This window comes from Cryptotermes secundus, unplaced genomic scaffold (assembly GCF_002891405.2).
Source record: "Cryptotermes secundus unplaced genomic scaffold, Csec_1.0 scaffold2939, whole genome shotgun sequence".
Classification (NCBI taxonomy): domain Eukaryota; kingdom Metazoa; phylum Arthropoda; class Insecta; order Blattodea; family Kalotermitidae; genus Cryptotermes; species Cryptotermes secundus.
In genome coordinates, this window is record NW_019726308.1 from 71,506 (window position 1) to 86,359 (window position 14,854).

General features: G+C 44.3%; 1 protein-coding gene across 1 annotated transcript; it reads right to left on the bottom strand.

Moving 5' to 3' along the window:
- Positions 1 to 1,801: 1,801 nt before the first annotated feature.
- On the bottom strand, positions 1,802 to 14,854 carry LOC111864208 (venom protease). Its single transcript, XM_023851288.2, has 8 exons — positions 14,762 to 14,854; positions 8,642 to 8,720; positions 6,471 to 6,803; positions 5,694 to 5,829; positions 4,871 to 5,034; positions 3,534 to 3,635; positions 3,310 to 3,461; positions 1,802 to 3,206 (listed from the first exon to the last, which is right to left on the bottom strand). Exons 1-8 carry the CDS (start codon positions 14,765 to 14,767, stop codon positions 3,051 to 3,053), a joined length of 1,128 nt encoding a protein of 375 aa, XP_023707056.1. The 5' UTR covers positions 14,768 to 14,854; the 3' UTR covers positions 1,802 to 3,050.

Sequence of the window (14,854 nt, forward strand, 5' to 3'; positions counted from 1 at the left end):
TGTTTGTCTCCACTTTTCTTTTAGGTGATCTCCAATTCAAGCATCAGAATAATCCTTGAACAGCATGTTTCCTCCCATGTATCCTGACACCAGCATTTGAATCTTCTAGTGAAAGGAAAATTATTTATTCTGCTCCCATGTAGCACGATCTAAGCCAGAATGTAACTGACTTTAGAAAGTTGTGCAGAAAGAAACATCTGTCAAGTTCTGCTGGTATATGCAGTAGCTTCACTGGTGAGTGATGCTTAGCGCTGTTATTCTCCTCTCCATGTTTGCAACATCCATAAGACTGACGCATCATGTCGTACAATGTCTGCAAAAGATTGGGAGGTGTCAATAAAAACTTTTGTAGAGTAGTAGTAATTGTCATGTGTCCTGTAGGAAACATTGTCCAGATTCCTTTTATCGCTCTCTCCTCTGGCTCTTGGCTGCCCAATTTATACCATGCTGAACATACCCGGGCAGTAGACAGACATCCTGCATAAAACCTAAGCGCACTCTAATGTCAGCTCAGAAATTTCATTCTCCCAATCTTGTTTTCAAGTGTGAGTGTAGTACAGTATGGTCATGTTTTGCTGTACGGATGGGAAGCAGAGGAAGTGATGTTAACACTTCGCGGACCGGTGATTTAAATATTTAAATCACCCTGGGGACCGGCGTCTTTAAACCAACTACCCTAACTTGTGCACTGTTCACTTTAAAAATTAATATAAAATCTCCTAATTAATTTTATGAACTAAAATTTTTGGAGAAGACTTACCAGAGCTCCTAGAAGTGCTTCAGAGTGTGATATTTCTGGAAACATTCCCCTCTGGATCAGTGGACCAATAGTCTTTCAAATTATCTCTCTTTGTAAACCCCATTAGAATGATTATTGCCAAAAATTTTTTCATTTCTGCTGAAGTGACATCCACCCACTTCAACACCTTATAGGTACTGTCGTACGCCTCACGGTGTTGGAGATAGTATCTGTTGGTCTCCTGACACAGCATGTCAAAGAAACTATCTCTAAAAACAGTTCAGCTACTTCAGACATTTGCGTAGGGTCTGATGGCATTTGTCTCTCCCCTGGATCACCAAGTATACTTTCCCAAAGTGGGTGTTTTGCCCACTTTACCCCATGTGGCTGTCCCCGCAATGCTAGCACTCGCACTTTCATCGGAGCTCTCACTGTCACTTTCACTTTCTCTTCTGGTCACAATATTTTGGGGGCCCCTGTCACTGCCACTGACACTGCCCTCGCTATCAGAAGACGAAGCAGTTGGCAAGTCAGATAACTCATCGGAGATCAAATCACAGATTTCTTCTTCTCCGAGAGCTCGCACGGCCTTCAACTGCTTTCGTCTCTGAGCCATGTTGACGCTGAGAATATCTTGCCTCACACATAGAAGCTTCGACTTGAACAAAGGGACTTTTCTTTAGAGTGAGAGGGGAGTAGAGAGTGGTCACGTTGCTGACTCGGAAAACAAACATTCCGAAGGTCAGCTACGCAGTACTTTTACAGACACATGGCCAGGAATAGTGTGTTGCAACATAATGTGTACTAAAAACCTAAATCTAGGTGACCGGTCTGCCACGTTTAAAACCCAAACGCCTAGGCGTAGGCATCCGGTCCGCGAAGTGTTAAGCTGTCATGCAGGTGCTCAGTTCAGGGAACCAGCCTCGGCTAACTCTGGGAACACAGCATGTTTGAATCTTGGAATGTAGGATGTTTCAGGAACCTGTTACTGCAGCCTGTGTGCTGAAGTACGGTGTGATCTCTTTGATACGCAGTGTATCTGAGAATAATGTTACCACACTGCACATTTTTGCATCTCATTGCTAGCATTGTAGATCATGTTTGCACACTAATGGCAGACATTTTGAAAATCGTCAACGGTAACAATTTGAAATTTCTTTATTGTCAATCTCATTTGCTGTTAATGTGCTGTAAATGAGGGTTGAAGGCTGAAAGGAACGTAGCATCTGGGACACTGCATGTGAGACATGTTGAACAGAAGACCAGCACAGACCACTGTAGGTCACGGTGCAAGGGCTGAGAAGGCCTACCCCTCATACATTCATTCATAAGGTCAAGTAAAGCCTAGCTCAGTAGCAGTGGGGGGTTGAAGCTGTGCACCTAAATTGCATTCTGCAGAAGTCCTTGAAAATGAGCGACAGGTACAATAATAACTAATACGAACAGGTGGCCAACACAAAACTCTACTGTCAACGTAATGTGTGGCTGAGTTGTTTCAGCGTATGCATTATGATACTACTGAGAGTAGGTTTCATTTGTTATAGAACTGTTATGTTTGAGCTGATTATAAACCTGACAGTGTAAACTCCAAATAGAAACCAACAGAATGTGTCCACTCACAGGGTCCTAAGATACTCTGAACTTATTTTAATTTTGTTATTGATATAATCCACGTATATATATATGTTCACACACCACAGTAAGTTCTTGCACAAAACGGTATGTGGACACACCATGTGTCCAGAGAAAACAGCGTAATTGAAGTCGCCACTGACAAAATGCTCTTAGCAACCTGTCGAAAATTAGTCTCTGCCATCAGGTATTGTAGCCTTTCAGATGGCATTGCACATAATTTGCAGATCGGAGATTCAGGTCCAGCTGTGCCATAGCTCAAGTGGTTAGTCACCAGCTTCTCACCACAGTGGACCAGGTCAGATCATATGGAATTTGTGGTGGACAAAGTGGCACTGGGACTGATTTTCTCTAAGTACTGCTGTTTCCCCTGCCAATTCTTTTTCCACCACCTGCTCCACACATTATCTATCATCTGGGGCTGGTGCAATAGGCCAAATAGTGGCTGACATACCGAGTAGACTCAGTCTCACCCCGCCCCAAGGGACTCAGAAAAACATTCAGGTATCACACACACAAATGTGATGTGAATAGTTATCCCAAGGGACGTAATTCTGCTTCCGGATCTGAAGAGCAGACGTTGTGTAACTGTGACTGGAGAATCTGTTGCAGGGGACACTCGGGCCTCAGTTCAATGCAGTGCAATTCCCTGAACTCTAGGTACTGTAGCCATGCAGAATTATATGAGATTGGAGGTGATCCAGTCCAGGAAGGCAGTGACCCTTGTATAGACGCCTGGATATCCAGGTTCCGCGCACCGAAATCCAAATGACACAATGCCAATCAGGTAGAACCGCTGGCTCTTGGGCCACATAAGTGGCCCACCGGAGTCACCCTGTAAATATTTGATCATATACAAGAGTATTAGTAGTGGCAGCGGTCTCATTTGTTATGGTCCAAGGTACTGCAGTGTGACAAACTTGAAATTCCAGACCTACCTGGCAAGCGTCCTTCCCCCCTTGAGCATACCCTGCACACATAACATGATCGTCAATGTGGGCTGTGCTGAATTTCTTGAAGGCGTCCCTGCACTGTGCCTGACTGACTACAGGGATCTGCAGCTGTTGCAAATGAGAGGAGGATGGGCCATCTGAAACAGTACACAATGTGGCACAAGGACAGGAATGAGAAACCTAACTGCAGTGTCCTGCCTGATACTCACTGAACTGGACGGAGCCCCACCCTGCAATGTAGGGGAAGTTCCTCACAAAGTCCCGGGTGCGAATCTCTGGAGCAAGTGGCAGGCAGATGGGCCGAATGAGGGCTGCAAACACAATGGGCTCAATGATAGGTGGTTGTTGTTGTTGTTGTTGTTGTTGTTGTTATGATTTGTATCCTGGTGTGTATAATTGTCATTGGTACTGGGGCCATCAACACAACAGTAAGTTGGTTGATTATAATTTTTATAAGCAATTGGAACATTATATGCAATATAACAATCAATTATAATTGTCACACTACATGTTTGGGTCTGGAAACCATGATCAGGTATATATAAATAAATACATATAATGTCATTGCAGATTTGAATTGTTAAATGGATCTATTTTCCAAATCTCATACATTTTTTAAATTTTTAATTTGTAATTAAAAAAAAATGTGATGTTTGGAAAATGGATCCATTCAACTACACAATTGTGCAATGACACATTATATTTATATACACCTGATCATGGTCTCCAGACCGAAGCATGTAGTGCGACAATTATAGTTGAATGTTATATTGCATATAATGTTCCAATGTTCCAGTCACTTATAAAACTATAATGGAAATCAGCTCAACATGGGTACAAAGGAGGCCACAAAATATGTTGGAAGGAAGCGAAGGTGTTGCTGACGGAACCAAACCACCTACAGGAAATGCAAGTAAGGCACCCACATGTCAGTCAACCCAGATGGACTCCCATTATCGCAGCAGAAGTCAGAAAACTACAACTCTGCCCAGTGTAGGTTATGTGTGATATGTGCTTTTATGTTGGTACCATACAGAGAATTTGTCTCTTTAGTGATGAATTCTATTCTGATAGTTCTCTGATTTTAACAAAAATAGTCATGAAATAGTGCATGGCTTCCTATGTGTGAAGTTTTTTTTATGTTTTTAATGACCAACTCTATTGATGGGGTCCAACTGAGTAGGTTCCACCTGAAGATGGAAACAGAATCCAGTCTCAGAAACGTTGTGTTCTAAATAGAAACAGGATGATGGATAATGTCCAGAAACACAATAGCTGAACCCACTTACTCTTGTGACGCTGGCCTCAGTACAAGTGCATGTTACTGTGAGAGTGACGATGAAGTGACATGTACTTCAACATGGAAATTGAGAGTAACATCTGATCAAGCACAAGGTGATGCTCACATGTATGGCATAGTGTTAAGATATTTAACAGTGCAATAGGAATCAAACTGTAATATATGTAAGATGTACAATGTTGTTGTTAGACAGAGGCTTGGAAATGCAGAAAATCGTCCCTCTTGAACATTTGGCCATGAACTTACCTGTGAAGGTGACAGCATCCTGCAACCTCAGAATGGCAATATCATTAACGAAGGTTGTTGGGTTGTATTCCTCATGTACCTTCCTGTCCACTATCAAGATGTCAGTTGGTGTGGCCCCATCGTTGTCGTCTTTCAGGTCCAGTTCACCAAGCCTTGCCATGTACCTGCAACATGGTATTTCATAATTCGGACCTCACCACCTCTGCAAAGATTGGAGCAGTATGTCCATCTTGGCAGTGTTGGTCTGACATTCATCTGTTACCAAATAGACAGGGGGCACGCGGTAGCATAATTGGTTGAGGCACTTTGCTACAAGCAGGAAGGTCAAGGGTTCAAGTCCCGATGAGGTGGATTTTTTCAATTTTCCTAATCCTTCTGGTCGTACTATGGTGCTGCGGTCAACTGAGCCTCTAATAGAAATGAATACCAGGAATCTTCCTGGGGGACAAAGGCTGGCTGGTGTGTAAGGCTGACAACTTTACTGCCATCTATGATACGACTGTCTAGAGAAAATGTGGGAGCCTTGACATCTCACGGCCTTCACGGCCTCTTAGAGGGATAGTTTACCTTAGATAATCTAGACACAAATTATTTTGCTTGAACAAGTTAAACATAAATCATGTCAAAGAAATGTTTTGAACAAACGTTATGGATCTTAGTACTATACTTCACATCACATTTGGTATGACAAGTCTTTTTTTAGTGGTAAGTTCAATCTAAGCGTGCTGAAGCAGACTTTTCTGGACATGAAAGGTATGGATGAAGAGACATGAAGTCCCATTCTGTGTTTATTTCAGGTAACCTAACCTGGTGTGACACTCACAAGTCCCTGCGGCCGTGCACACAATGTCCTGCTGTGATGACATGCTTATGGGTGATAAGGGCACTGCCACACAGGAACTTAACATCTGCAGAGGGTGATGACTTGTAACCCAGCGCCACAATCCAGGGCCATGCGCCTGTAACCACATGCCAACCTTGTGAACCTATTTGACTGAGAGCCACAGTGCAAGGATTGTTATCCATGCATGTAATGATTTGGATGGTCAGCCGTTTCAACCCCGTGCAAAACATTTATTTATACACTTCTAAAGCAGTGACACATATGCACTGAGGCACTGAGCTGACAGACTCATAGTGACTAAACAGTGTAAAATTAAAATAGGCGAATGAAGTGTAACTTCTGAAAAATAATACTGAACACTCTAAAATTGAACACAGGAATTTGAATATTTCAATTCTGTAGCATTTGCAGCCTTTAAAAGGCAAGGATAGGAATCCTTATACATATACTGAGTGCCAGAACACTGGAGCTCAATTATTGAATTGTAGTCACTGTTATCAGCCCAGGCAGCAGACTAAGATGGATGTTGACACAGAATTGATTGTCACTGGCAGCATCACAAGGGTGGTTGGATGCTTGCTTCTTTTAGTTCCAGTTTTTACCAATCAAAAGTATATTAAATAGGGCTGGTCATTGGATTTATTCTGTTGAAACTAAAACTGACCGAGATATTGCTAGTTCCTTCCACACAAATGATGAGACATAGTAGACCAAAGTCTACTATGTCTGTCTAAGAGCAACCAGCCTCACACTTACCCAGTTCCGCCGGATATCCTCCAACGACGCGTCGGTCCTCCACTGCCGGTCCCACAATACCGCATTCTGACAGGTCTGGTAGCCTCACGTATTCTGTGACTGGTGCACTCGTGTTGTTCTCGGGTGGCGGTCCGGTAGTGCCCGTCGCGACGCCCGGACAGCACACTTTGGGGTCGCGCCCCTCATAGCCGCACGCCGACGCTCGCAAGAAGTCGGCCACGCCGGGGATTTCCCTCTGTTGTCGCAGCAAATTGAGAAGACTGGGGCATTGTTTTATGTTGAGACACGTGCCGGCCTGGCCACTCGGATTTGTGCAGCTCGCCGCGTGCCCATCTGTTGGCAACGGTAGCATTGTTGTGATCCCGCGCTATTTATTCCTGTACGCGAAAATGACTGGTGGTTGGAAGATAAATCCGACACACGACGCACGCAGTAGCGAGTACCACGCAAACATCCCACAGTTTTACGTTTACGAAGTTGCACACGTATAACTTTGGGGCTTGCAGATTAACTTGTGCCAAAGGAAAAGGCGTATGTGAATCGAAATTTGCTGTTAGCTTCTTTGCTAGACTTAATTGGTATAGCGTAGTCGGTATAGCGACAGGCTAAGGGCTCGACGACGAAGGGGTCGGAGTTCGAGTCCCGGTAGGGCCAAGAATTTTCTCTTCTCCGCGTCGTCCAGGCTGGCTCTGGGGTCCACCCAGCCTCCTACCCAATGGGTACTGCGGGCTCCTTCCCTGGGGTAAAGCGGCCTGAGCGTGAAGCTGACCACTCACCTCGAACTAGTGTCGAGGTAAAGAAAATATGGATCTATACATCCATTCCCCCCCTACGCCTTCATGGTCTAGTGCTTAACTAGTTAAGTACAGGGACAACTTTACCTTTAATTAGTATCAAGCAAAGTGATTACAAACGATTACATTAACATTAATCTTTAGGCCTGTCAATTGATGGATTTTTCATTCACAGTAAGAAGTCTAGACTTTATCTCCGAGAAGAGGCGAGTCAGCGCAGAGTTAATGTTTTCTCATCGATGAAGCCTGCTATGCCATCTCCTTGCATGTACTCAGCTGAACCAGAAGTCACTACTGCGTTCTGAGCTGACTTGAAGGACACAATTACATCGCAAATCTTGTGTTGTCCTAGAGTACGTCGCACCTCGAGGAGGCTACATTTCGGAAGAAAATTCCTGTGTGTTCAACGAGATTTCCGGTATGGCGATTTTGAGTCGCATCAGATGTTGAAAAAAAATAGTCTAACTAGCTTTATACTGACGATGTAATGATTTATGCCACTATCTGATGACACCCTCATAAATGTTTCAGAATTTATGGAGCTTAGACGTAGACTGTGGTTAGACATTTTTGATGCGCGATTACGAATATGTATTTGTGATGGGATTTGAAAAATTGGACATTTATTATTATTGTTGTTGTTATTGTTGTTATTATTATTATTAGCGTGCCGAAACACGGGTTTCCTTATTTTTGAGAGATAATAGGTCGAGATATGACGTCACTTCCGATATAATGAAGTTCTGACGGGGAAACACAGCGGACGTGTAATGTCAAGGCCATCTAGATTATCTCCAGCGGTGCTTTGTGGCGGTATGCCGAGAAACCAGCATCTCTTTCTTGTTGCCCCGAGTATTCATATGCTTGGAATTTCAGAATATGGGGGGGGGGGAAAGATCAAAACAAATATGATGATATAATTCATGCTCCACATTGATTTTATCCTCTCCGGTATCAGTTTTTTCCAGTGGCAGTCAGGCAGACGGCCCATGGTGCGAGGCTAGTTCCAGTTCAATTTAGTTCATGGACGCCTCCAGGTTCTTTTCTAAGGGCGACGGACAGTCAGAAAATTTACTTATAAACTTAGGTTTCAACCGTTCACACTTTTATTGATCGCCCTGGAATATCCAGGATAGAGTGTATGCTTTTTAACAATTTTAATTTTAGTTCCCCCATTTCTAAATCTTGATTTATTTTCCTCTCAGAAATTCTGGCAGGATCACTTGCGTAACATCCCCCCCCCCGTGTCGGCATCCATGGTTTTGCTTCTAGTTCACATATTTATTATTTAACACTTTGAACAATCGTTATTCTAGTCGCCACTGGAGCGGCAAATGAAAATGGTTCTAATTGGTCCTAATTATTGCAGGAACTCACCTGACCTCGAGACACGGCTGCTGTTGGTGGCCACAACGAGAAGTAACAGGAAAAACTGAGTGTGAAGGAGCTTCGCCATCTGAAACGACCAATAGACGACTTCCAACAGTTGTCATGGCGTGGCGTCAGCTTATATTTGTCCACTGGCCAACAGCCACACACTGCGTTTGTGGGACCAATTTTCTGTATATTTCCTTGCTCCAAGGCCAAAGATCTAACAACTGATCATGTTTACGCTCGAAAGAAAAAGTTGATGGAAATATTTGTAATTACATTTCATTACATAAACCCTGCAAGGACCTATGATCTTGCAGCGTCCATAAGCCGCATACAGGACAAAATATAAGGGAGCGCCCCGAGGCCTCCATAAAACATAAAAACAGAATACACGGGTTTCATTGAGATATTTTAGTCCCAAAAATCACGAAAAATTAGTATGAATTTTTAGTTAATATAAGAAATAATAATATAGAAACTGCTTTGACCTGTATTTTTTGCTACTGTTAGGGTCCCCCACATCACCTGCCAGCATAACGAATATGAAGAACTTTGTACAATTGTACACCGTGTATCATCAGTACAATCGGTCCCCGAGCAATGTACTCCTGTCATGAGACCATAGCTGCCGTTCGACTGGCTATGTTTCACTCTGCCTGGTGGTGCACAACCCGCGGCTAGTCTGCTGCAGACTAGCTGCAGAGGCGGTGGTACGAATGTGGGTGTAATGGTGACAGCAACGATAGCTGAAGCCATTTTGCTCCAGTGGCCTCTAGACTATATACTGAATGAATTACTTTTTAATAATTAGCCTATCCTCCCCTGTAATGTTAGGCAATGCATCAGTAAAAATGTTACCGCGGCAACGAATACACACGCAACAGTAGAAGAATTGTTGGACGCGTCGTTTTCCATACGGTCCGTGTCGTATAATGGAAGATAAGCGATAAGTTCTCCCCAGAACTTCTCGTATCCTCTTCGCCCATGGTGAGGCGGGTTTGAATACACCCACCGTAGCCCTGCGAGTCGTGGGAGGCGATGAAAGGGGAACGCAACGCCTGGAGGTGTAACTGGGCCACCTTGTCCCTGGGAGATATAATTACGGGGACCTGGTCCTCAAGGTTGAGAGAGTCTGGAATCTGAGATAGTAAAATATAGTCATGAGCCCCGCGGGGTTCGAATCCGAGAATGACGGCACTGGCTTCCAGCAGCAATTGTAAACCACAGACCCATCCTCTCGTCATAGAGGGCGCCCAACATAAAAAACCCGCAACTGTCTGAGAATAACAAAAATGGCCTTGGGCCCCAGATGGGGCTTGAGACTGAGAGAGACTGGCCGATTGACCGATGGTTCGATCCTTTCGAATGGAGCCTTGCAGCGATCTTCTGTCGGCATGACACATGCGTGATCCTATGTGATAGGAATAGCGAACCATTGCCGCCAGTGGCTGCACAAGAAAATATGGTAACCCAGGGAAAGACGACTAATTACAATGGAACACAACTTTGTCTTATCTTGTGGGTTGTTTTTGACTGTGAAATGCAAAAAGCCAAAATCTAGGAACTCTTCTATCACACGAGACAGATGTCATTTCTTGTCGCCATGAGCAGGTAAGCTAAGCAGGCGGTTCGATCTGGCTGTAAATGCAGCGCCCGGCGGCTATGCAGCTGCCCAACGCTGCTATATTCATTTGGTTGTAGTTGCGCTGTCCACGGGATTCGATCTTGGCCTTGGAGACGGAGCGTGGCCCTACCTAATGAGGCTTCTTACAACGTCCATTGTTGTCGTGGCACCTTCACCCCGATCCTCATGAAATTGAGCCGGGGGGGGGGGNGTGTGGAACCAACAAGCGTCCGTTCTGACTCTCAATGTTGTCCATACATTAATTAAGCGGTGGAAGTGTGACGTAGATCCGGTTGCTGACTTCCGCCACGGTGATGTCACGCTCAAGTTCCCGTCCCGGCAATAGACTCTGCCCACAGCCTCGCGCTTGTTTGTTCAGCACAGCCGCAGGCTGACGCTTTCCCGAAAACGCCGCTTCGAGCTGTGTACAGACACGAAACGTGTTTCCGAATACGACAGCCATGCTTCTGCAGACCTGTGTTGGTGTCCACTTACAAGACTACACGGTCACTACACGGTCACTACACATAATCATATTTCGTGCTTTCGACGTATTTCCAGTTATTTATATGTTGAAAATGATTTCAATTGAGAGAAGTTCTTTGGAATTTTGTACAGATATTCTGATGGGGAAAGTTCGAACAACGGTCATTGAGAAACCCCCGACAACGAGATTACCGATTTCAGTTCCAGGTCGGGTCGTGTGGGATTTGTGATGGACAAACTGGCGGCACTGGGGCAGGTTTTCTCCGAGAACTTCGGTCTCCCCTGCCAGTTCTCATTTCACCAATTGCTTCACGTTCATAAGTTATCGCATCATCCGACGCTGTGCAGTTCAAATAATAACTGACTGACCCCATGTAAATGAGGATTTCTTGAGAAGCCGCCAGTTGTGCAGAGACTCAAGAATTTCCCAGCATTATTTTTATGGAATCCGAAGGTTCATTACCATCTTCACAAGAGTCCTCCACTGGTCCCTATCCTCAGTCAGATCTATCCAATCCATATCATACCATCCTATCTCTCTAAGATCTTCGTTTCCCAGTGGTCTCCTTCCTTCCGGCTTTCCAACCAAAATCCTATATGCATTCCTCGTCTACCCCATTCGTGCTGCATTCCCTGCCCATCTAATTCTCCTTGACTTCATCATTCTAGTTATACTTGGCGAAGAGTACAAATTATGAAACTCCTCATTATGCATTTATCTCCAACCTCCTGTCACTTCATCCCTCTTCGGTCCAAATATTCTCCTCAGCACCCTGTTCTCAAACACCCTCAGTCTATGTTCCTCCCTTGAAGTTCAGATGACACTGTCGTTAAATGACCGACTTAAAAAAAACACGGACGGGAAGGTAAAATTCAAATTGATGTTAGGCAAATGAGTCCAGTCCAGTTGATGGAAGTGGTTCAGAATCGCGTTCAGTGACAATGTGCTTAGCGATCCGTTAGCCTGTAACCGGTTACTTATAATAAACTCAGTTGCCGAAGTAATGTTTATGTAGGCCCTTACTCCCATTGCATGGCTCGCCATGAAAACGTGAAACCTTAAATTTCAAGAAGGTCACATTACTTGCGAATAGTTCTTTCGTTTAAAATATCTCCTTGGTCTCCGCCCAGGTATTTATGTTTGCAACGCGTGTGAGAATTCAACAGTTAACTGTTAGCCTCTCCTGTCTTCTCCCCTGTTTCTTTCCGGCCATATATGTTTCCCAGCGACGCGTCGAGGCTGACGTTTAACGCCACCTCTCACGAATAACAAGTATAAATAGTGAATCGTAAACGGTCTTATTTATATATTATGCTAAACTTCACACATTCACATAAGGTGTTATCAATACCCAGATAAGAGACACGATACAGTTAAAAACAGTTGCTCGCTCGTTCGTGACTCCCTACACGACTTCTCTTAATGCAGTGTGTTAAATGCTCGAGAGATCGTTCTTGTAGTAACCCGAAATTTGGCCGCGCCATAGCTCAAGCGGTTAGTCGCTGGCTTCTCACTGCGGTGGCCCGGGTTCGATCCCGGGTCTGGTCAAGTGGGATTTGTGGTGGACAAAGTGGCGCTGGGGCAGGTTTTCTCCGAGTACTTCGGTTTCCCCTGCCAATCTTCATTCCACCAATTGCTCCACAATCACCCTCACCTATCTGGGGCTGGTACAATAGGCCAGAAGTGGCCGCAGTACAAGGGACTTAGTCCCACCCCACTAGCAATAAAAAAAAAACCAAAATATCATAATGACAGTGATAAATCTCTGGCATACAAAACTTGTTTATAAATGGCATTAAATGAACCAAGTAAACAAGGAGTTTCATTTCATCAAATACCACCATAAACGGAACGTCACAGGTTTCCTGTAAACGCTACTGGGCAAGCAAAAGTTCTGACGCATCTGTCGGTAATTTTGGTAACTACACGGAAAGAAGAGGATCTCCGCGTGATCAAAGGAATATCTATCTTGCTTCGTCAGCTTTTTTTTTAAATTCTTTTTTACGAACTTGTTTTTCAGTGAACTGTGAAGCCTGCCCAAGGCCGACTGAATCCTAGACGGGGCGATGGAAGAGCAAGCACTGCTTATTGTATAACTTCTGCCTTCGGCAATAAGAACGTTTGGGGTTCCAACGTTTCGGCAAATATTGTAACTGCCGTCTTCAGGGCGAATAAGTGGAATGTTGGAAAATCCTCGACACCCTCTGTAGCTTGTTCATGAAACCCCGAAACCGAAATTACAACTTAAGCTGCAGCCACTGAAATGTAAGAAACAGACATGCTGCTTATGCCTAACAGGAATACATTTCAGTTCGTCCCTTCCTGTCGAAAGTGTAGTTTCGACAGGAAGGGACTTCCGTTCCTTCACACAACATCAATCGCCCTTTCTTATGGTCCACTTGTGCAATGAAATACCAGGCAGTTTCATTGTAAATAAAACGAAACTTCTCCATTCATACGGTAAAAAGAGGTAAAGCTATTCCTGTAACAGGCCATGGAGGCCCATAGGTTTGTGAGACGTCGAGGCTTCCACATTTTCTAGACAGTCGGCTCACAGATTGCGGTGAGGCTGTCAGTCTTATGCGCCGGTCGTCTTCCCCCCCCCCTCAAGGAAGATTCCTGGTACTCATTTCTGTTAGAGAATTAGTCGACCCTAGGCCATTCTGCGGTTGGAAGGACTGAGTCAACTGAAAAATCTAATGACCTTCATCGGGAATCGTACCGCGACCTTCCAGCCTGTACAATATATACAGTGTGTTATAAATTGTTTTTGTGCATTCAGTAAAATATTCGGGAAACGTTTCGACGTCTGCCGGAGCTGTCTTTTCCAAGCCCTCCCGAGCCCAGACACATTATTTTATAATGATTTACTGACTTGCCAGAAGTTTGAGTGGATTCAGCTAGCTGCAAGTACTCATTGTTGCGCAAGTTAAGTTGCCGGTCTCCGTTCCAATTGAATACAGCGGACTAAGCTGGCGCCGCCATAGATTGAACATTTCTTCTGTGTCTCATACAGCGCCCGGAAACCCGCCACATTCTTTAGTGGATGGAATTGGAAGTAATTTTATTCAAAATGGCAATAGGTTGCCCATGAAAAATATGTATCAATATCTTTCTTATCCCTATATAAACTAATTTTATAACCATCTCTATGTAACGTCCATTCGTAATTAATTACCAGTTGAATAAGAATAGGAAAAGAAGGTGGTTGAATGCGGTAGATTTGTTAGTTGAGGCGCTATGCTACAAGTCGGGAGGTCGCGGGTTTCTTCAATTGACCTAATCCTTCCAACCGCATTAAGGCCCTGGGGCCGACTCAGCCTCTAACAGAAATGAGTACGAGGAATCTTCCTGTAGGTAAAAGGCGGCCAGCTCGTAAGGCTGATAACGTCACCGCCATCTGTGAACCGATTGCCTAGAAAATATGGGAATCTCGACGTCTCACAACCCTATGGGCCTTTACGGCCTCTTACAGGGATAGCTTTACCTTTATTTTATGCACGATAATATAACCTCAGAGACAGTTTCACAGGACGCACTGCTACCATTACGGGGCAGTACAGAAGCTATAACTACGTATCTAATTTCTGCTACTGAAAGGCAGCACAAATACTAAAATAATAGCGATATGTTTTTACTTTTAGTCGAAGGTTTTGCCACATATAATTTCTGTGATCTTCAGAATAACATTCTTAATTCTATTCCCGCACTTATTTGGAACATCACACACACACACACACACACATAACGTTACAAGTCACCTAATAAAATGAAAATACATGATGTAAGTATGTGTCGTTCCCATGGCTATGTACTCATTATCGTTAGCATCTTGCATCGCGCTTAGAAATATCATTCATACGTTGACTCATTAACTGCAGCCTGTAAACAGATAAACATTAAGAACTCGGCGATTCCGTAGCGTAGCTCAGGCCCTACAGCTTGAGAACCATGCACTAACCTGTATTTCTGCGCGTGTTATATCGCCCATTGTTCTCGCGCTCTCACTAACCTGCATCTCTGAATCTGGCCGCAGACTCACTACGCAACCGGCCTCCAGCCACCGGGCTTTATCTTCAGGGCCAGTTCCGTGACAAGGTAATGA